Below are 23888 nucleotides of genomic sequence, written 5' to 3'. Positions count from 1 at the left end.
ATGAGGGGAGGGAAAAAAACATTGTCCTGATGAATAAACGTTGGATGGCTTTTAACCAAATGCTTATTTGAAAACTGCGGTGTTAGATTGTGTATCTGATGCCAGAAGAATATTCTTATTTGAAGTGGACACTGACTGAAACTTTTATCTTAGGAAGTTGGTGTGGTGTTTAATAAGATTGTCCTTTTGAAAACATTTTAGTTTAGTTTGGATACCTGTGTATAACAATAGCTCAGCTCAGCAATTTTGCTAACTTGGTTATTATGTTGGTTGCTTAACTGATTTCAAACCACATAAACAGAAATCTAGATAAAGTAATCACTCCTTTTATGTCATTCATGTTTGATATAACTGTTTGTGCTTTAGCTAGTGGGCTACTTCACTGCAACAAAAACTTTCTTCTCTGATCTTAAAATTATATGTGAAGAGTGCTGGATAAGCCAGCTATTTGTCAGTCTTTATTCAGGACTAACTTGAAAGATTAAACCTTTAATGTCTTGTTTTTAATAGGAATACGCAGTCAACTGCCATGTCATCACGTGGGAGAGGATTCTGAGCCATTTTGACATCTTTGCATTTGGACATTTCTGGGGCTGGGCTATGAAAGCGTTACTTATACGTAGCTATGGGCTCTGCTGGACCATTAGCATCACTTGGGAGTTAACTGAGGTATGGCGTTAACAGTCATAACTGCAAATGTAAATTATTAAAATTGTACAAACCAAATTACAGATGGCAATACCTCCTTAAGCTTCTGAAGCAATTGCGAGCAGTGCTGTGTTCTTTCCAAAAAATGAACACACACTGGTGTGGAGCGACTCTACAGATTGGCATCTCAATCTCAACTCGGACATTTTGTGTAAGGAAGGGTACAGAATACATCTTTTTTATTTAAATAAATTTAAAGTACCCAATTCTTTTTTTTTTAACCAATTAAGGGGTAATTTAGCATGGCCAATCTACCTACCGTGCACATCTTTGGGTTGTGGGGGTGAGACCCATACAAACACTGAAAGAATGTGCAAACTCCATACGGACAGTGACCCAGGGCCGGGATCGAACCCGGGTCCTCAGTGCCTTGAGGCAGCAGTGCTATCTACTGCGCTTCCTTGCAGTCCCAAGATATTAACATCTTTCATACTGTCAAACTAAGGAACAAAGTGACGGTGAATTTTCTGTTGCTCTTATTCAAAGCCATATGGCTGGCAGACAGTTGGTACATGTTGTTATACAATTTTGATTTCCACAATAATGAAATCTAAAGATTGAGCATTGAATAGGTAGAATATGTTGAGAAATAATCTAGGTTCATGCCCCAATTTGTGTTGATTAATCTGGTTTCAACCAGGACTGCAGTTATTGAACACAATTGTAACACACAATAGGCTGGGGAAGGGTAAAATCAAAGTCCTTGGGCAATATTTTTGTGCAATCCACCACAGCGGAGGCAGCCTGCCATTGGCTAGAAGTGGGATCTTCTGGTTTCAAAGTTCCCGAAGGGTTCAATGCGGTTTCCCATTGAATGCATCCCTGACCACCGGGAAACCCCCAGCGGGGGTGCGCCATCGACGAGATCAAAATATCCCAGCAGAAGGAACAGCCGGAAAGTTCCGGCCCCTGTTCCTGATTGCAATCTAGTCTCCTACTGTAAGTGTATGCTCGGAGGTTGGAGTGAAACCTGGCATGATTTTTTTTTTAAATAGAAAAAACAGTTGAATTTTCAAACCTCCAAAGGGATGAGCAACAAGTTGTGGCTTTGCTAATGACACCCACACCTCAATAGAGAGAGAGAAAAAAAATCAAGTTTTTAAAAAACAATGTAACTGGTGGGAACGTATTATAAGGAATAATGTGCATCACTTCTAAAACCCCTATTTAGTTTTGCTTCCTTGAATACTGCTCGCACTCTATTTCATACTACGTTTTGTGAAGAAACTTAAATCCAGTGTGGGCTATAGTAGTTGTTGAGTTTACAGGTGAGTTACAGGAGCAATAGATATTGTCCTGGCAACATTACAGTTGATCACCAAACTCATGAGAGCTATTTCCTGGAGAGTATTGTGTGGCTTTGCATTTCCTGCTAAAGCTATTATTTCTAGACCTGCAATAAGTATTAATCTTCAACCTTGTAATATCTGTGGCAATTAATCCAATTTTTCTGTACAGGTTTTTAAATTTGTTATCAAGATATCGGCAATGTTGGCAAGATCCCATTTATTCACTTAAACTGTAGGAATAGTTACTTTTCAGTGAGGGATTGGGGAGGACAAAGTAACCACTTAATGACCAGCCTCGGGAACCATGAGGCTGTGAAGGGATTTATAGTTGGTCTCTTTCCACGCCTATTTGAAAACTCTGGTGTAATCATGAGATATGTATACTATTCTGTCTGGGTAAATGCATTAGAGAGATGAATATGTGACTCCAGGACTGGTGTGGGAGAAATGGGATTTGATGCATGGGGCACTGGCACCAGAAGTGGAGAAAGTGGGATCTGTATCGCTGAGAAACAGTCTTCACCTGAACCGTGCTGGGGCCAGTGCGACCAGTGTTATAACTAAGGGGGTGGGGAGAGGGCTTTAAACTAAATAGTGGAGGGGGGGATTATGTGAGAGAAGGTGTTATAAATCAAAGGGAAACAATGAGGCAATAGAGCAGAGTATCAATCTCGATAATGGGGAGCAGAGTATGGCAGAAAGGGAAAGCTTGCGTTAGAATTTTAGAGCACCAATAGATAAGGCCAGTCATTTAAAAAATAGTAAAAAGACCATGTTAAAGGCTTTGTATCTGAATATGTGCAGCATTTGTAACAAAATGGATGAGCTGTTAGCACAGATGGAAATAATACCGTGTTTACTTCCAATGCAAGATGACCACAAATATCTGTCAGTGGAGTCATTTGTAGGAGACACTGCTGTTGGATCTTATTCGGATTCTTATTCCATATCCTGCGTTTGCAGCTCTGGGGCTTCAGTATCAGGAAATGGTTCAACCTGTCGGAGCTGTAAATGAGGGATATGGAGGTTGCAATCCGGAAATGTGCCATCACCGGGTGGATCAGAAGCCTTCTCTCCCTCCCATCCCAATTCCCGGATCCATTCCTCCCCTCGTTCCACCGGCTCTGAGAAAGTGGGGCATTTTTAATCGCCGCCTTTAATAACTGATAAGTATTGCTGCTCCTGGCCGCTGCTCACTCCAGTACTTGCAATAACGATATGGGGTAAAACAGAACTGCCATTGGCAGCAGACGCAGCATAGAAATAAATATGTATGACCTACAGCTGTAACAGAGACAAGACTGGGACCTGAATACTAAAGGTATTTGACACTGCAAAGTGATAGGAATCCAGGAAAAGGCTATGGAATAGCTCTGTTGATTAAGGATATAATTAGTACAGTAGTGAGAGATGACCTTGGCTTGAAAGAGCAAAATGTAAAATCTATTTGGGTAGATAAGAAATAGGAAAGGAAAGGTCACTGGTGGGAATGGTTTATAGGCCATTAACAGTATTTGCACTGTAAGACAAAGTATACAAAATAAATGGGGCATGGAAGAAAGGTACCACAATAACCATGGGTGACTTCAATCTGCATGTAGATTGAGTGAATCAGATTGGCAGTGGCAACTGTGAAAACGAGTTCATTAAATATATTCGGGACAATTTCTGGCAGCATTACGTTCTGGAGCCAACCAGGGAGCAGGATGTTCTAGGCCTGGTAATGTGCATTGAGACAAGATTAATTAATAACCTCATGGCAAAGAAGTGTCTAGGTAACAGCATTTATAGAATGATAGAATTTAATGTTCCATTCAGTTTGAAGGGGTGAAGTTTGGGGTAGAGCTGGCTAATATAAGCTTGGAAATTATGTTTAAAAAGCGTGTCAGTACAGATGTTGTGGCGGATTTATCAAAGAGATGTTTAATAACTCAACAAAGATTTATTGCAATGAGAAAGAAAGAGATTCTTTGAGAAAGATGCACCATCCGTGGCTAAATAAGAAGGTTAGGGATTGTATCAAATTAAAAGAAACACTGTACAAATCTGGAATGAATAACGGCAGGTCACAAGATTGAATAGATTTGAAATACTACCAAAGAATTACTAAAAAATAATAGAGATATTGAGAGAAAGCTAGCTAGGAATACAAAAACAGATGGCAAGAGTTTCTACAAGTATTTGAATGATAAAATCAAAGAACTTCTATAGCGCAGAAGAAGGCCATTCTGCCCATCGAGTCTGCACAGACCCTCTGAAAGAGCACCATACCTAGGCCCCACCCGTATTCTATCCCCATAACCTAGCCTGTGCATCCCTGGATACTGAAAGACAATTTATCATGGCTATTCCAACTAACTTACACGTCTTTGGACTGTGTGAGGAGACCAGAGCACCCGAAGCAAACCCATGCAAACTTCACACGGACAGTGTCCCAAGACCGGAATGAACCCAGGTCCCTGGCACAGTGCACCTTTTTCTCCCATGTCCACGAGGCTTATTCCCGGATTGACTTTTTTGTTCTCAACAGGGCGCTAATCCTGAGAGTGGTGGGGGCGGGGTATTCGGCGATAGTCATATCTGACCATGCTCCGCATTCGGTGGACCTGGAGCTGGGGGAGGGGAAGGATCAGCGCCCGCTGTGGAGGTTAGATGTGGGGCTTAGAGGAGGAAGTATGTGAGCGGATCCGTAGGGGTATAGAGGGGTATTTGTAAGCTAATGATAACGGGGAGGTGCAAGTTGGGGTGGTTTGGGAAGCACTGAAGGCGGTGGTTAGAGGGGAGCTGATATCCATTCGGGCGCACAGGGATAGGGGGGAGAGGGTTGAGAGGGAGAGGTTGGTGGAAGAAATGTAAGGGTGGACAGGAGGTATGCAGATGTCCCGGAGGAGGGGCTTTTGAGGAAGCGTCGCAGTCTCCAAGCGGAGTTCGATATACTGACCACCCGGAAGGCGGAGGCGCAGTGGAGGAGGGCGCAGGGGGCGGGTATATGTGTATGGGGAGAAGGCAAGTCGGATGCTGGCCCACCAGCTCCGAAAGCGGGAGGCAGCGAGAGAGATAGGGGGAGTCACAGATGCAGGAGGGAACCTGGTTCAGAGTGCTAGGGACATTAATGGGGTGTTCAGATCCTTTTACGAGGGGCTGTACCGGACGGTGCCCCTAGGGAGCTGGGCGGGATGGACCGCTTTCTGGATAAGTTGGAGTTCCCAAGAGTAGAGAATGAGCGGCTGGAGGGTCTGGGGGCCCCAATCGAGTTGGAGGAGCTGATGGAGGCGCTGGGGAGCATGCAGACAAGGAAAGCACCGGGACCTGACGGTTTCCCGGTGGAGTTTTACTAGAGGTTTTCAGATCTGCTGGGCCCGCTGCTGGTGAGGACCCTGAATGAGGCGAGGGAGGGGGGGGGGATCTGCCCCCGACGATGTCTAGAGCAATAATCTCACTGATCCTGAAGCGGGATAAGGACCCCCTCCAGTGTGGGTCTTACAGGCCGATTTCGCTCCTCAACGTGGAGGCAAAGTTGTTGGCTAAGATACTGTCCAGGAGGGTGGAAGATGTGGTCCCGATGGTTATCCATGAGGACCAAACGGGGTTTGTGATGGGGAGGCAGCTGAATATCAATGTACGGCGGCTTCTTAATGTCATGATGATGGCGTCGGCGGATGGGGAGGCGGAAATAGTAGCATCGATGGATGCGGTGAAAGCTTTTGACAGGGTGGAGTGGAGCTATCTGTGGGAAGTGCTGAGGAGGTTTGGGTTTGGTGAGGGATCATTACCTGGGTGAGGCTGCTGTATAGCTCCCCGGTAGCGAGTGTGGGTGACGAATGGGAGGAGGTTGAGGACTTTCGGCTGTCCCGGGGGACGAGGTAGGGTGCCCCTTGTCTCCCCTGCTCTTCGCGTTAGCGATTGAGCCCTTGGCCATGGCACTGAGGATTCGAAGAACTGGAGGGGGATTGTGGCGGGTGGGGTACCGTTGTCGCTGTACGCAGATGATTTGCTGTTGTACATCGCGGATCGGCGGGGGGATGCCAGAGGGTGTTGAAGATACTTGGGGAGTTTGGGGATTTTTCGGGCTATAAGATCAACGTGGGGAAGAGTGAGCTTGTTTGTGCTGCACCTGGGGGACCAGGAGAGGGAGATAGGGGAGCTCCCGTTGAAAGGGCAGAAGAGGAGCTTTAGATATCTTGGGGTCCAGATAGCTAGGAGCTGGCGGGCCCTGCATAGGCTAAACTTTTCGAGGCTATTGGAACGATGGAGGAGGAGTTCAGGAGGTGGGTTGCGCTGCCACTCTCTTTGGCGGTACGGTCCAGTCAGTTAAGATGACGGGCTCCCGAGGTTTTGGTTTTCTTTTCCAGTGCCTCCCCATATTGATTCCGAAGGCCTTTTTTAAGAGGGTTATAAGAGTATTCTGGGGTTCTTGTGGGCGCGGAAGACCCCAGAGCGTGAGGGAGGGTATTCCTGGAGCGAGCAGGGAGGTAGGCAGCTTGGCATTGCCCAACTTGTGTGGGTATTACTGGGCTGCAAACATGGCAATGATTCGTAGGTGGGTGATGGAGGGGGAGGGTGCCGCATGGAAGAGGGTTGGAGGTGGCGTCCTGTGTGGGTACGAGTTTGGAGGCATTGGTGACGGCCCCGCTCCCACTCCCCCCGGCAAGGTACTCTACGGGTCCGGTAGTGGTGGCTTCCCTCAAAATTTGGGGGCAGTGGAGGCGGCATGGGGGGGGGGGGGGGGGGGGGGGGGAAGTGAAGGCCTCAGTGTGGGCCCCGATTACGGCGGCAATCACCGGTTTGCACCAGGGAGAATAGATGGTGGGTTTTTCAGTTGGCATAGGGCAGGCATCAGGCGGATGGGGGACCTTTTCCTCGATGGGAAGTTTGTGACTTTAGAGGAGTTGGAGGGGAAGTGGGGCCTCCCCCCTGGGAATGCTTTCAGTTATATGCAGATTAGGGCGTTTGTCAAGCGGCGGGTGACGGAGTTTCCGCTACTGCCGCCTAGGGGAGTGCAGGACAGGGTGCCTTCGGGGACGTGGGTCGGTGAGGGTAGGATCTCGGCAATTTATCAGGTGATGCAGGAGGAGGAGGAAGCCTCGGTGGAAGTGCTGAAAGCGAAGTGGAAGGAGGAGCTAGGGGAGGAGATCGACGATGCGACGTGGGCGGACGCCCTGGAGAGGGTGAATTCATCCTCCTCTTGTGCACGGCTCAGCTTAATTCAGCTGAAGTAGCTGCATAGGGCGCACATGATGGGGGGCCAGGATGAGCCGGTTCTTTGGGGGAGAGGACAGGTGTGGGAGGTGTTCGGGAGGCCCGGCGAATCACACCCCACATGTTTCTGGGCGTGTCTGGCATTGGCGGGGTTTTGGAAGGGGGTGGCGGGGACCCTTGTCCAAGGTGGTCGGGTACCAGGGTGGAGCCAGGCTGTGGGCTCGCGATCTTTGGGGTAGCATCGGGAGCCGGGAGTGCAGGAGGCGAGAGAGGCCAGTACCCTGACCTTTGCGTCTCTAGTAGCCAGGCGTAGGATTCTTTTACAGTGGAGGGACGCAAAGCCCCCGAGCCTGGAATCCTGGATTAATGACATGGCCGGGTTCATCAGGCTAGAGAAGGTCAAGTTTCCCCTGAGGGGGTCAAGGGGGTTTGTTTTTGCGACGGTGTATTGTATTGTATTGTTGTTCATTTATTGCTTTGTATTTGGGGGGGGGGGGGGTCCTTCTTTCTGTTTATTTCTACACCTTGTTTACTTTATTGTTGGGAGAAATTTGTTGAAAAATTTGAATAAAATTATTTTTAAAAAAAGCTTTGAAGGTGGGAGGGCAGGTGAAACAGGGTGGTGAAAAGGCATATGGGACACTTACCATTATCAATCGAGGCATTGATTACAAAAACATGGAGCTCATGTTGGAGTTATATAGAACTTTGGTGAGACCACAGCTGGAGTACTGTGCATTAAAAAAAAATCATTTATGGGATGTGGGATTGCTGGTTATGCCAGCATTTATTGTCCATTCCTGGTTGCCCTTCAAAAGGTGGTGGTGAGTTGCCTTCTTGAACTGTGCCCTTGAGGTGCAGGTACCACCAACTGTGCTGTAGGGAGGGAGATCCAGGGTGTTTGTCCCAGCGACCATGAAGGTATATGGCGATATCTTCCAAGTCAGGGTGGTGAGTGATTGGAGGGGAACCTCCAGTGCTGGGGTTCCCAGATATCGCTGCTCTGTCCTTCTAGATGGTAGTGGCCATGGGTTTGGAAGGTGCGTCTAAGGAATCTTGCTGAGTTACGGCAGTGCATCTGTAGATGGTACACATGGCGCACTGTTCTGTCAGTGATGGAGCATGTGTTTGGAAGGGTGAGCAATCAAATGGGCTGCTTTGTCCTGGATGGTGTCAACCTCTTTGAGGTTGTTAGTACTGCATCATACAAGGAAATGGAGAGTATTTCATTACACTCCTGACTTGTGTCTTGTGGATGGGGACAGGCTTTGGGGGAGGGGTGTCTGAAGGTGAGTTACTTGCCGTAGGATTTGGAGCCTTTGACCTGCCCTGGTAGCAACAGTATTAATATGGACTAGCACGTTCAGTTCTTTGATCAGTGATAACCCCCCTGGATGTGATTGTGGGGATTCAGCGATGATAATGCGTTGAATGTCAAGGGCGGTGGTTAGATCCATTCTTGTAGGAGATGGTCATGCCCTGGCACTTGTGTGGCACGAATGTAACTGCCACTTGTCAGCCCAAGCCTGGATATTGTCCAGGTCTTGATACATTTGGACATGGACTGCAATTCTGGTCACCATATTATAGTAAGGATATGATTGTACTGGAAGGAGTACAGGGGAGATTTCCCATGATGTTACCTGGAATAGAACATTTAAGTTATGAAGAGAGGATGGCGAGACATGGGTTGTTTTCGCTGGAGGAGAGAAGACTGAGGGGTGGCCTGATCGAGTGTGCACAAGATTATGAGGGGCGTAGATAGGGAGCAGCTGTTCCCCTTAGTTGAAGGTTCAGTCACAGGGGGATGCAAGTTCAAGGTGAGGGACAGAGGTTTGGTGGGATGTGAGGAAAGACCTTTGTATCCAGCGGGTGGTGACTGTGCAATGCACTGCTGGGAGGGTGGTAGAGGCAGGCTGCCTCATATCCTTTAAAAGTACCCTGGATGAGCACTTGGCACATCATAACATTTGAAGCTATGGACCACAGTGCTGGTAAATGGGATTAGGTAGGCAGTATCAAGTATTTTTCATGTGCTGATGCAGCCTTGATGGGCCGAAGGGCCTCTTCTGCACTGTATTTTCTGTAATTCTGTGATCTTCAAGGATAATAATATTCTGGAAGACTTCGTGTTTTAAAAGGCACTGTACCACAAAGGTTATGCTGCTCATCCTGGAAAAGACAGCACTTTACAAGAAAAGGTCATCAAGGCGTTTTTAAAACCCTGGAATTATCTTGACCCTGGTGGACTGTTTACGAGAGTGTCACCATTGTTTTTATGTTTCTGAGGGGAAACAAACATGCTTGGGAAAATTGTGTTAAGAGCTGGCAGGCGGTTTTGCTTTGGGGTGAAAAAGAGAAGGATCAGTTGCCGAGGTAAAGAAGACAACACCTGAACCTCCAGCCCCAGCCAAAAGCAGAAAGTTGAATGGAAGTTTTCCAAAGTCACTCTACGTTCTGAATTCGACCGACTGCACGTTTCTGTCAAGTCCGCCTGAAAAGAAGTGCCAGAGTTATCAATTGTTACAGGCAATGCTGAGCGATCAAATGTATGACCCAGACACCATTTCAAGGGACTCCACCATCTAGCCTTCTACCCCTGAGCCATTGGTTTTATAATCTTTGGGCAGAATTCCTTTATTTTATTTTTGTATGTGGTTTTGTGTTTGTGTGTGATAGGTTATTTTGAAAGAGTAATTATTAGACTTTCATATTTCATACTGTAAATTAGCTTTGCCTTCTACTTGACAAGTCTCATTTTATAATTTAAGATGAGAGGGGGAAAAACGTTCTCTGAGGATAGTTAGTCTGGAATCCTCTTCCCCAGAGAGCACTCGAGGCTTTGAATTTATGAAGGCTGTGTTAGACTTTTGATAGACAAGGGAGTTGAGGGTTATAGGGGAAGACAAGGATGTGGAATCAACATCACATAAAGATCAGGCCATGGTCATATCGAATGGCAGAGCAGGCTCAAAGGGCCGAAAGGCCTACTCCAGTTCTATTTCCTTGCTCCTGTGTTTAAAGCCTTCAACTGTTTAGCTGCATAAATGAAATTGATTTCCCTGCTCATTGTGTCATTAATTTTTATTTTTTGTTTATCTTCCCTTTAGCTTTCTTCATGCATCTGTTGCCCAATTTTGCTGAATGCTGGTGGGATCAGGTCATTCTTGACATTCTGCTCTGCAACGGGTGGTGGTATTTGGCTTTGGTATGGTGGTCTGCCGCTTCTTGGAAATGAGAACCTATCATTGGGGAAGTTTTAAGTAAGTGTCCCTTGGTTTGTCATTTGTTTGCACATTACAGAGTGTTAACAGCACATTATTCAGCCCATAGTTAAGTACTAGTGTTTATTACTCCACATGAGCATCCCACCACACTTTCTTCATCTAACCCCATTAACATAGCTTTCTATATTCATGTCATGACTTATCTAACTTCCCTTCAAAGCATCTGTGCTATTCACTTAGCTACTCTTTTTAATTGTGAGTTTTCCGTGCAAACCCACTCTCTGGGGTAAAAACATTTTCCCTGAATTTCCTGCTGCATCTCTTGGTTACTGCTTCCTACTTGTGCCCCCAGTTCTCTTTCTCGCAAGCAGAAACACCTTCTCTATCTTTACCCGATCAAGCCCTTCCATAATTTAAAAGACCTCCATCAAGTCATTGCTTAGTTTTCTTTTTTTTAAGAAAAGAGCACCAAGCTGTGAAATCTTGACCTTTATTTTTCTTGTCAAAAGTAGGCTTCTATTAACACTGCAATGAAGTTGCTGTGAAAGTCCCTTAGTCGCCACTCTACGGCACCTGCTCAGGTACACAGAGGGAGAATTCAGAACGTCCAATTCACAGTATCCCAATTCTGATATTGTTCTACAAAATCTTTTTGCACTTTATCGATTGACACACTATCCTTTTTCTACTGTGTGGATGGCACAGTGGTAATGTCGCTGGACCAGTAATTCAGAGACCCAAGGTAATGCTCTGGATTTGAATTTCACCACCACAGATGGTGGAATTTAACTCAATAAAAAAAAGTCTGCAAACAAAAAGTCTAATGAAGACTATAAAAAGCCATAGTGGATGGCCTGTAAAAATACAACTGGTTCACCAGATGTCCTTGAGGGAAGGAAACTTGCCATCCTTACCTGGTCTAAAGCAGTGTGGTTGACTCTTAAATGCTCTTTGAAATGGCCCACCAAGCCCCTCAATTGTATTCAACCACTATGAAGGAAACAAAGGAAAGAAGGCGGACGGACCACCCGGCGTCGAACAAGGCACCGGATGTGACAACGACAAACCCAGCCCTGTTGACTGTGCAAAGTCCTCCTTATTAACAACTGGGGCCACAATTAGGAGAGCTATCTCACAGACTAGTCAAGCAACAGCCTGACATGGTCATGATCTCAGAATCATATCTTACAAACAATGTTCCAGACACCACTTTCACCGTTCCTGGGTATGTCCTGTCTCACCGGCAGAGGTGGCGACACATTGGTGTGCAGTCGGGAGGGAGTTGCTCTCGGAGTCTTCAACATCAACTTGGGACCCCATGAAGTCTCATGGCACTTGGTCAAACATGGGCAAGGAAACGTTCTGTTGAGAACCACATACCATCCCCCCTCAGCTGATGAATCACTCCTCCTCCATGTTGAACATCACTTGGAGGAAGCATTGAGGCTGGCAAGGGCACAGAATGTGCTCTGGATGGAGGGACTTCAATGTCCATCATCATGAGTGGCTCGGTAGTACCACCAAAGACCGAGCTGGCCGGGTCCTAAAGGACATAGCTGCTCAACTGGGACTGGCAGTTGGTGAGGGAACCAACATGAGGGAAAAACATACTTAACTTCATCCTCGCCAACCTGTCTGCTGCAGATGTATCTGTCCATCACAGTAACGGTAGGAGTGACCACCGTACAGTCCTTGTAGAGACAAAGTCCCGTCTTCACGTTGAGGATACCCTCCATCGTGTTGTGTGGCACTACCATTGTGCTAAATGGGATAGCACAGTAAGAAATCTTACAACACCAGGTTAAAGTCCAACAGGTTTGTTTCAAACACTAGCTTTTGGAGCGCAGCTCCTTCCTCGGGTGAATGAAGAGGTACCTCTCCATTCACCTGAGGAAGGAGCAGTGCTCCGAAAGCTAGTGTTTGAAACAAACCTGTTGGACTTTAACCTGGTGTTGTAAGACGTCTTACTGTGCTCACCCCAGTCCAACGCCGGCATCTCCACATCATGGCTAAATGGGATAGATTTTTAACACATCTAGCAACAAAGTTGGGCTATGGGCCATCAGCAGCAGCAGAATTGTACTTGACCACAATCTGCAACCTCATGCCCCAGCATATCCCCACTCCACCATTACCACCAAGCCAGGGGATCGACCCTGTTTCAATGAAGTGTGCAGAAGGGTGTTCCAGGAACAACACCAGGCATAACTAAAAGTGAGATGCTAATCTAGTGAAGCTACAACACAGGGCTACATGCGTGCCAAACCACATAAGCAACAAGTAATAGACAGCTAAGCAATCCCATAACCGATGGGTCAGATCTAAGCTCAACAGTCCTGCCAGATCCAATTGTGAATGGTTGTGGACAATAAAACAACTTAATAGAGGAAGAGGCTCCACAAATATCCCCATCCTCAATGATTGAGGAGCCCAGCATATCTACACAAAAGACGAGGCAGAGACATTCACAACAATCTTCAGCCAGAAGTACAAAGTCAATGACCAATCTCTGCCTCCTCCTGAGGTCCCCAACATCACAGACGTCAGTCTTCAGCCAATTCCATTCATTCCACGTGACATCAGGAAATGGCTGAAGGCCAGGGATACTGCAAAGGCTGTGGGTCCTGACAATATTCCAGCAATAGACCTAAAGACTTGTGCGCCAGAAGTTGCCACGTCCCTAGCCAAGCTGTTAGTTCAGCTACATCACTGGCATCTACCGAGCAACGTGGAAAATTGCCCAGTTATTTACTGTACACAAGAAACAGGACAAATCCAATACAGCCAATTACCGCCTCATCAGTCTACACTCAATCATCAGCCAAGTGTTGGAATAATAATAATCTTTATTGCCACAAGTAGGCTTACATTAACACTGCAATGAAGTTACTGTTAAAAAGCCCCTAAACACCACATTCCGTGTACACACAGGGAGAATTCAGAATGTTCAAATTACCTGATGGCACATATTTCAGGACTTGTGGGAGGAAACCGGAGCACCCGGAGAGAAACTCATGCAGACACATGGAGAACGTGCAGACTCTGCACAGACAGTGACCGAAGCCGGGAATCGAACCTGGGACCCTGGCGCTGTGAAGCCATAGTGCTAGCTACTGTGCTGCATCAAGAGTATTATTAACCGGCACTTACTCAGCAATAACCTGCTGACTGAAATTCAGTTGTGTTCCGCCAGGATCACTCAGCTCCTGACCTTATTACAGCCTTGGTTCAAAAGAGCTGAATGCCAGAGGTGAGGTGAGAGTGACTGCCCTTGACATCAAGGCAGCATTTGACCGCATATGGCATCAAGGAGTCCTAGCAAAATTGGAATGAATAGGAATGGGGAGGCAGTGGTGTAGTGGTATTGTCACAGTGAGTGATGCTCTGGGGACCCAAGTTCCCGCCACTACCGAATTAAATATGGAATTTAAAAAAGTCTAATGATGACCATGAAATCATTGTCGATTGTCGGGAAAAACCCTACTAATGTCACTAATTCACTAATGTCCTTTAGGGAAGGAAATCTGCCATCTTTACCTGGTCTCCAGACCCACAGTAATGTGGTTGACTCTTGACTGCCCCCTCAAGGGCAATTAAGAGAGGGGCAATAAATGCTGGCACAGCCTTCGACACGTCCCATGAACAAATAAACTCTCCGTTGGTTAGAGTCATACGTGGTACAAAGGGAGATGGTTATGGTGGTTAGAGGTCAATTATCTCAGCTCCAGGGCATGACTGTAGGAGTTCCTTAGGGTAGTGTCTTAAGCGCAACCATATTCAGCTGCTTCATCAATGACCTCCCTTCCATCATAAGGTCATAAGTGGGGATATTTGCGGATGACTGCACAATGTTCAGCACCATTCATGGCCCATCAGATACTGAAGCAGTCCATATCCAAATTCAACAAGACGACCTGGGCAATATCCATCTTGCACTGAGAAGTGGCAAGTTGCATTTGTACACACCAAGTGCGAGGCAATGACCATCTCCGACAAGAGAGGATTTAACTACTGCCCTTGACATTCAATGGCATTGCCATTACGGAATCCTCCCACTATCAGCATCTTCAGGGTTACCATTGATCAGAAACTTAACTGGACTAGCCATATTAATACCGTGGCTACCAGAGCAGGTCAAAGGCGAGGAATCCTGTGGTGGGCAACTCTTCTCCCCCCACCCCCCCCCCAAAAAAGCCTGTCCACCATCTACAAGGCACAAATCAGGAGTGTAATGACTGGATGACTGCAGCTCCAACAACAGTATAGAAGCTGAACATCATCAAAAGGACAAAGCAGCTTGCTTGATGCTACCGCTTCCGCATTCAATCCCTCCACCATCATGATCAGTGGCAGCCGTGTGCACCATCTACAAGTTGCACTTCAGGAACTCACCAAGGTTCCTTGGGCAGAATCTTCCAAACCCACAGCCACTACCATCCAGAAGGATGAGAGCAGCAGATACCTGGGAACACCACCACCTGGAGGTTCCCCTCCAAGTCACTCATCATCTTGACATGGAAATATATCACTGTTCCTTCACTATTGCTGGGTCAAAACCCTGAAATTCCTTCCCTAACAGCACTCTAGGGCAACTAGGGATGGACAATAAATGCAGGCATAGCTATCGAATTTTAAAAATACCAAATGTGGTCTATCCAAGGTTCTATGCAAGTGTAACTAAACATTTCTGCTTTTCAGTTCTGCCCCTCTCAAAGTTCACTTTGGTTCTTTGTTTCGTTTTGTGTTAAAAGCCTTTTTGAAATGCTACTTTTAGTGATTTGTGTACCTGTATGCTTTGGATCCCTCTTTATTGGACTATTCTATTCGACTTTTATTTTCTAGGAAGTATTTAGCCTCCTTACTTTTTGTGCCAAAATGTGCACATTTTTATTGAAGCTTATTTGCTGATTATGTGCCAATTTGGCAAGTTTATTAATATCTTCCTGTATTTTGTTGCAGTATTAACTACACCCCCCAGTTTGGTCTCATTTGCAAATTGTGACATTATACCTTGGATTCCCGAGTACAGATTATTTATGTAACAGTGGTCCCAGTACTGAATCTTGTGAAACACCACTTTTTGCTAACCCCTTCACCCCTGTTTTCTGTTTTGTAACCAGCTTGCTTTCAATTTGCTACTTGTTTCTCTAACTGGACGTGTTCTGACAGCATCCAATGCTTTTCTGAAATCTAAATATATTGCATTCACCACATTACCCACATCTAAACTTTCTGCTCCTTCAATAATTCAGTAAGGTTGGTCATCTTTGAATAAGGATTTCATATTGATCTATAATTCCCTACATTGTTCTATCTCCATTTTTATATATAGGAATTACATTAGTTGTCTGGGGATCAGGGGTTATGGGGAGAAGGCAAGAGAATGGGGACGAGGAACGTATCGGGTATGAAAATTGACTGGCAGAACAGACTAGATGGGCCGAAAGGCCTAATTCTGCTCCTGTGTCTTATGGTCTGCCAATCCTCTTGGTCTATTCCCTTTTCTAATGAGTTTTTATATACATGTAATAATGTCTCTACCCTAACCTCTTTGAACATATATGGATGCAATCCATTTGGACCAAAGATTTTATCCTGTCTCATACAAAAGCTCTGAAGCTATATATAGGCTCAAGGAGCAGCAGTTCATCTTTCCATTAGGCACTTCATAGCCTTCCAGATTTAACATGTGTTCTACAATTTCAAACCATAATCTCTTTCTCCCTGCCCCATTTTGTTTCCTTTTTCTTTGCAGGTTTCAGTTTCACTCTGTTTTTCTTGTTTTGTTTTCCCTCGGGTAGCAGCTGTTCACCTTTCTGTCATTGACACCTCCAGGCAATCTTTCTTTCCTTCTCCCAGTTCAGCTCCCTTCGGCCTTGCACCACCAACTCCTTTTGTTATTTACTCTCTCCTATCTTCTATCACAGACCTTTTCCACACACCCCTTCTAGTTGCTTTGAACTTATTGGGGCAGCACGGTAGCATTGTGGATAGCACAATGGCTTCACAGCTCCAGGGTCCCAGGTTCGATTCCAGCTTGGGTCACTGTCTGTGCGGAGTCTGCACATCCTCCCCGTGTGTGCGTGGGTTTCCTCCGGGTGCTCCGGTTTCCTCCCACAGTCCAAAGATGTGCAGGTTAGGTGGATTGGCCAGGATAAATTGCCCTTAGTGTACAAAATTGCCCTTAGTGTTGGGTGGGGTTACTGGGTTATTGGGATAGGGGGATGTGTTGACCTTGGGTAGTGTGCTCTTTCTAAGAGCCGGTGCAGACTCGATGGGCCGAATGGCCTCCTTCTGCACTGTAAATTCTATTCTATAAATTCTACATTTCATACTTTACCCAGTGCTGATGAAAGGTCATCAACCTGGTACCTTCACTCTGTTCACAATCTCCGGGCTCAATTCCCATTTCATGCCTTGAGCACAGAAGTCAAGTCCGACACGACATTCCAGTGCAGTCCTGAGGGAGTACTGTGCTGTTTGAGGTGCCATTTTTCAGACAAGAAATAAAAAAAGGCCCCACCTGCCTGTTTAGATGAACGTAAAAGGTCCCATAGAACCGTAGAATTCCTACAGTGCAGAAGGCGGCCATTCAGCCCATCGAGTCTGCATTGACCCTCTGAAAGGGCCCCTTGTCCTAACCCCGTAACCTCGCCTAACTTGCACATCTTTGGACTGTGGGAGGAAACCGGAGAACCCGGAGGAAACCCACGCAAACACAGGGAGAACGTGCAAACTCCACACATACCGTCACCTGAGGCCAGAATTGAATCCTGGTCGCTGGCACTGAGGCAGCAGTGCTAACCACTGTGCTACCATGCCGTCACCCAGGCTCTATTTAAAAGAAGAGGAGGGGAGTTATCCACCATGTCCTGGCCATTATTTATCCCTCCATCAACCACAAAAAATATAGATAATCTGGTCATTATCGGGTTGCTGTTTGTGGGAGCAGTACAAATATGTAGCTGCATTCCCTGCATTAGCTCCATGACTACAGTTTCTAAAAAGTGCTTAATTGGCTATTAGGCACTGAGCTGCTCAGTGGCCATGAAAATATTCTATAAACACAAGTCTTCTTTCTTTATCTATAGCTTGTCTTTAACAGCTTGTTCGTTTTTTTAGTGCAATATATTTTTCTTGTTTATTTGTCACCGTTTCAAATGATTCCCACTGCTGTCTATGCCTTTTTCTGTTTTTCAATAATTGTTTAGCCCTTATTTTCCCTAGTTCCATTCTCATCCTTCTCAACCTTCTTTGTAATATGATGTGATTGCTGCAGCCTAAAAGTTCCCTTACACTTGCTTTTCATTGTGACCATTCCTGCAAGTTTGGTCACTTGGCATTAAAACTACTGCAATTGATGCTATTTAAAATGATTTACAATAAGTTATAATGCATTTTTGTTTTGGGGAATGGAAGGTCTTTCTACTTTGTGTTAAGCCCATACTAATAAAATGTATTTCTATCAGGGCAATTCACACTACCAGTGGAAAGCTGAAACGAGCAGTGCTGCAATTTACTCCAGCCAGTTGGACGTATGTTCGCTGGTTTGATCCAAAATCCTCCTTTCAGAGGGTGGCTGGAATTTACCTCTTCCTAATTATCTGGCAGGTAAATAATAAACCTGGAAAGCATGTATGATTTCTCATCTGATAAAGATACTTCTTTGTAACTTATTGGGTGGAGCATTCAACTTTGGCGGGTGTAAAATGTGTAATAACAGATCAGCCACCCATTGTGCACCCTGCTGCTTAAATGGGTGCTATTGCCTGTTTTGCACTTTGCGTTTCTGCAATCAATTTGTAATTTGGTTTGCTTTGTTATGTTGCTAGCTAGTTATTGTCAAATGGAACTGATGTTTTAGTATAGTTTGTGAAATCATGGTGATTTCCAAATTATGGGGTTGAAATTGGATTGGTTGGGTGTTGTGAAAGTGTGGGGCTGCATGTGACTAGGTTAGCAGCAGGGCATTGACGCATTAACAGTGCATCCAATACTTAACTGAGTGACTTGAATGCAGAATGAATGCTCTGCACTTTTTCCATTGTTAGTGCCTCACACATGCTGCGCTCTACAATAGCAATAGATTGAGATGCTCTCAAACTGTCCTTCTTTTGTTCATTGCCTGGTTCGCATTACCATTTAAAATTATTTTAGTTCGCCTACTGATCTTTGTCCTATTTAATTGGTTGTGCAGTCCCTTTGCCCTGACTGTCAGAAATTACATTCACCACTTATCATGTCAGTCTATGTTCTTTTACATCTCTACTCGGTGGCATAATGATTGGCACGGTCGCTTCGCGGATCCGTGGTCCCGGGCTCGATTTCCGGCTTAGGTCGTTGTCTGTGCAGAGGCTGCACATTCTCCCCGTGTCTGGGTGTGTTTCCTCCGGGTGATCCGGTTTCCTCCCACAGTCCGGGGATGTGCGGGTTGGGTGGATTGGCCATGCTAAATTGCCCTTGGTGTCCAAAAAGGTTAAGTGGGGTTGCGGGAATGGGATAGGCGGTGTTGACTTGGGTAGGGTGCTCTTTCCAAGGCCTGGTGCAGACTCGATGGGCCGAATGACCTCCTTCTGCACTTTGTTCTATGTTCTAATATTAAAGTGGGAATAAGTGGGGCAGCACGGTAGCATGGTGGTTAGCATCAATGCTTCACAGCTCCAGGGTCCCAGGTTCGATTCCCGGCTGGGTCACTGTCTGTGTGGAGTCTGCCGTCCTCCCCGTGTGTGCGTGGGTTTCCTCCGGGTGCTCCGGTTTCCTCCCACAGTTCAAAGATGTGCGGGTTAGGTGGATTGGCCATGCTAAATTGCCCGTAGTGTCCTAATAGTAAGGTTAAGGGGGGGGAGTTGTTAGGTTACGGGTATAGGGTGGATACATGGGTTTGAGTAGTGTGATCATTGCTCGGCACAACATCGAGGGCCGAAGGGCCTGTTCTGTGCTGTACTGTTCTATGTTCTATGTAAAAGGAGAGAAAACTAAAATTACATCCACATTTAAGAGCCTGGAAGAACAATGAAGAAAAGCTAAATGGTAAACCAATTATCTACTCATTAAAGGGCAGCACGGTAGCATTGTGGATAGCACAATCGCTTCACAGCTCCAGGGTCCCAGGTTCGATTCCGGCTTGGGTCACTGTCTGTGCGGAGTCTGCACATCCTCCCCGTGTGTGCGTGGGTTTCCTCCAGGTGCTCTGGTTTCCTCCCACAGTCCAAAGATGTGCAGGTTAGGTGGATTGGCCATGATAAATTGCCCTTAGTGTCCAAAATTGCCCTTAGTGTTGGGTGGGGTTACTGGGTTATGGGAATAGGGTGGAGGTCTTGACCTTGGGTAGGATGCTTTTTCCAAGAGCCGGTGCAGACTCGATGGGCTGAATGGCCTCCTTCTGCATTGTAAATTCTATCTATAATGTTAAGAAAACAAAAGCATTATTGGAATTCATTAGTTTGTGTTTTTGTTTTATTTAGTTGACTGAATTGAACACCTTTTTCTTGAAACACATCTTTGTGTTTCAAGCGGGCCATGTGCTGAGTTACGGTAGAATTCTCTTCATCGGTGTGATCACAGCTCCAACTGTACGGTAAAGCAACTTTATCACTTGTATTTACACATCCTTGTTGATTTGCTGTGGTATTTTTCTCATGAATAAAAATAAATCGTTTATTTTCTGATTTTTGTCTGCTGCTGATAGTTTGTTGTTCTCCCGTCTGTCTTTCAACTTGTCTTCCACCTTTTTCTCTTTGCCTTTCCTCTTCATCTTTACATGCCATCTCTCTTTCCCTGTTTATTTCTCACTCTTTATTTTGTTCATTCTGCCTTCTAACTGTCATCTCCACATATTCTCTACCTCATTTATGTTCCTTTAGTGTTTTAATCCACTTTGTGTCTCGCCATATTTAAAAAGTAGAACTCATAAAGCACAGTGGTTAGCATTGCTGCCTCACGTACCAGCAACCAGGTTCGATTCTGACCTTGGATGACTGTCTGTGGGGAGTTTGCACGTTCTCCCCGTGTCTACGTGGATTTCCTCCGGGTGCTCCGGTTTCCTCCCACAGCCCAAAGATGAGCAGGTTAGGTGGATTGGCCATGACAAATAATCTTTTAGTATCCAAAAGGTTGGGTGTGGTGACAGGGATAGGGTGGGGGGCGTGAGTCTAGGTAGGATGCAGATTTGATGGGCCAAATGGCCTCATTCTGCACTGTAGGGATTCTGTGAGGAACAGTTGAGGACTCTGGGTCTGTACTCGCTGGAGTTTAGAAGGATGAGGGGTGATCTTATCGAAACTTACAGAATACTGCTAGGAGTGGATAGAGTGAACGTGGAGAGGATGTTTCCACTTGTAGGAAAAACTAGAAGCAGGGGACACAACCTCAGACTAAAGGGACAATCCTTTAAAACAGAAACTAGGGGGAATTTCTTCAGCCAGAGGGTGGTGAATCTGTGGAACTCTTTGCCGCAGAAGGCTGTGGTGACAAACTGGGGCTGAGCTGAGTAGATAGCAGGATTGCAGACTGGCCGACGGAATTAAGTGCTTTCACGTTCTTGTCTGACACAAAGTGATGGAGCCAACACTGACCTTGAACCTTTGGGTCAAATGGTATCCTGTTGCAGTTGTGGTGGATTTGGATTTGTGGTCCTTACCAGTACCAGCACATACAAAAGCCATTGTCATATCAGTAAATGTGAAATTAAACTGAGGCAATGCGGGGGTGGATCTTAGAGCAGGAATGCTTCTGAGGTTTGACATGAAGCAAGCACATGAGTCCCAGGGCTTAATCTTAGAGCAGAGAAGTTGCAGAATTGGGGAATAGAACTATTGCAGATAGTGAGTAAGGTGAACTTGAGAGGTTGGTGGCACATAAATAAACCTACAGTGCAGTTATTCCATAGCTCCATCCTTCTGATTATAGTATATTAACTACATGCAGTAGCCCTCCTGTGACCCAATGATCATCAGATTGATGATCAGTTCTTTGCCTTTCTATTGAAGGAGGGTTTCCTTCGAGCCGGTATTGAACCAGTGACCTAAGGATGTCAGTTTTAATCATCTACAGTCCTCCACTCTACCAGCTGAGCTATTGAAGGAGAGGCCGCCTGAGGAAGGACCAGTGCTCTGAAAGCTAGTGTTTGTAACAAACCTGTTGGACTTTAACCTGGTGTTGTAAGACTTCTCACTGTGCTCACCCCAGTCCAACGCCGGCATCTCCACATCATTTCTATTGAATGTCAACAGTTCTGTTTTTAATCCGGTTTATTCGATATTTCACTTGTTCTCCGTGTCAAATATTCATTTGTTTGGGCAAGGACAGCATTTATTGCCTCTCCTCAATTGTCTTTGAGAGTATAAGGTCAAGGGTCAGGAACAGACCATCCAGTCTTCAGGCCTGCTCCAATATGGAATAAGATTGTGGCTGATCATCTTCTTCAACCATGGGGCTGGTTTAGCACAGTGGGCTAAAAAGCTGGCTTGTAATGCAGAACAATGCCAGCAGCGCGGGTTCAATTCCCGTACCGGCCTCCCCGAACAGGTGCCAGAATGTGGCGACTAGGGGCTTTCACAGTAACATCAATGAAGCCTACTTGTACGATAAGGGATTATTCATTTCCTATACTATTCGTATATCCCTTAATTCCTTGAGTGACCAAAAATCTGTCTTGAATAGACTGAGCAGCCACAGCTTTCTGTTGTGGAGAATTCCAAAGATGCAGATCCCTTTGAATGAAGAAAACCTTCCTCATCCCAGTGCTAAATGGCTGACCACTTATTCTGAAACTGTGATCCCCAAGTTTGAGATTCCCAGCCAGGGGTAACTTCCTCCCTGTGACTACCCTAACAAGCCCCTTAAGAATTCTCTATGTTTCCATTATATCACCACCTCATTCTTCTAAATTCTAGGTGAATATAGTCCCTGCACAATAACTCATAGGACAATCATCCCAGGAATCAGTCTAGTTGTACTCCCTCCAAGGCAAGTATATCTTTCCTTGAGTAAGGAGACTAAAACTTTGTAGAGTACTCAGTGTGATCTATTCAGAGCTCTATATGATTGACATAAGACTTCTTTACTCTGATACTTCAGACTCCTTGTAATTAAAGCCAACTATAAACTTACTGTATCTACATGTCAGCTTTCTGTAATTCATGTACAAAGATGCCCAAGTCCCTCGGAATAGCAACACTTCCCAGCCTATCATTATTTAAAATATACTCAAAGCAAATAAGCTCACACTTCCACATGTTACATTCCATTGGCCATGTTCTTGTCTGCTCACTTGACCTGCCCTTGTGCCTCCTGAAGATTGCGTCTTCCTCGCAGCTTATTTTCCTACCTATATTTTTAGTGTCAGCAAACCTGGATACCTTACACTTAGTCCCTTCATCCATCTTATTGATGCATATTGAAAAGAGTTGAGACCCAAGTATTTATCCTTGTGATACACTGCTGATTACAGCCTGCCAACTCCAAAAACAATGGCCCATTTATTTTGAGTACAGTAAGAAGTCTTACAACACCAGGTTAAAGTCCAACAGGTTTGTTTCAAACACGAGCTTTCGGAGCACGGCTCCTTCTTCAGGTGAATGGAAAGGCTTGTTCCAGAAATGTTTATATAGACACAGTCAGAGATGCCCCGGAATGCGAGCACCTGCAGGCAATCAAATCATCAAAGATGCAGAGAGAGAGGTAACTCCAGGTTAAAGAGGTGTGAATTGTCCCAAGCCAGTTCAGTCGGTAGGCCTCTGCAAGTCCAGGCTTGTTGGTGGGGGCCGAATGTAATGCGACATGAATCCCAGATCCCGGTTGAGTCCGCATTCATGCGTGCGGAACTTAGCTATAAGTTTTTGCTCAGCAATTTTGCGTTGTCGCGTCTCCTGAAGGCCTCCTTGTAGAATGCTGACCCGGAGATCAGAGGCTGAATGTCCTTGACTGCTGAAGTGTTCCCCAACTGGAAGGGAACAGTCCTGCCTGTTGATAGTCGCACGATGCCCGTTTATTCGTTGTCGCAGTGTCTGCATGGTCTCGCCAATGTACCACGCTTCGGGACATCCTTTCCTGCAGCGTATGAGGTAGACTACATTGGTCGAGTCGCACGAGTATGCGCCGCGTACCTGGTGGGTGGTGTTTCCACCAGGTACGCGGCGCATACTCGTGCGACTCGACCAATGTAGTCTACCTCATACGCTGCAGGAAAGGATGTCCCGAAGCGTGGTACATTGGCGAGACCATGCAGACACTGCGACAACGAATAAACGGGCATCGTGCGACTATCAACAGGCAGGACTGTTCCCTTCCAGTTGGGGAACACTTCAGCAGTCAAGGACATTCAGCCTCTGATCTCCGGGTCAGCATTCTACAAGGAGGCCTTCAGGAGACGCGACAACGCAAAATTGCTGAGCAAAAACTTATAGCTAAGTTCCGCACGCATGAATGCGGACTCAACCGGGATCTGGGATTCATGTCGCATTAC

The 23888-nt window shown here is 45.9% G+C and overlaps 1 protein-coding gene across 1 annotated transcript in view; it reads left to right on the top strand.

The window, feature by feature from the left end:
• Positions 1-23888, top strand: part of ptdss1b (phosphatidylserine synthase 1b) — a 61443-nt gene that overhangs the window by 4767 nt on the left and 32788 nt on the right. Inside the window, 6 exon segments of the mRNA XM_038808977.1 lie at positions 511-676; positions 10307-10383; positions 10385-10402; positions 10404-10459; positions 17893-18034; positions 19888-20000. Coding sequence (XP_038664905.1) covers positions 511-676; positions 10307-10383; positions 10385-10402; positions 10404-10459; positions 17893-18034; positions 19888-20000 — 572 coding nt within the window.

The sequence above is a fragment of the Scyliorhinus canicula genome, chromosome 10, assembly GCF_902713615.1.
Source record: "Scyliorhinus canicula chromosome 10, sScyCan1.1, whole genome shotgun sequence".
NCBI lineage: Eukaryota > Metazoa > Chordata > Chondrichthyes > Carcharhiniformes > Scyliorhinidae > Scyliorhinus > Scyliorhinus canicula.
The sequence above is the reverse complement of the archived record's forward strand: the minus strand, read 5'-3'. Positions and strand labels throughout refer to the sequence as shown.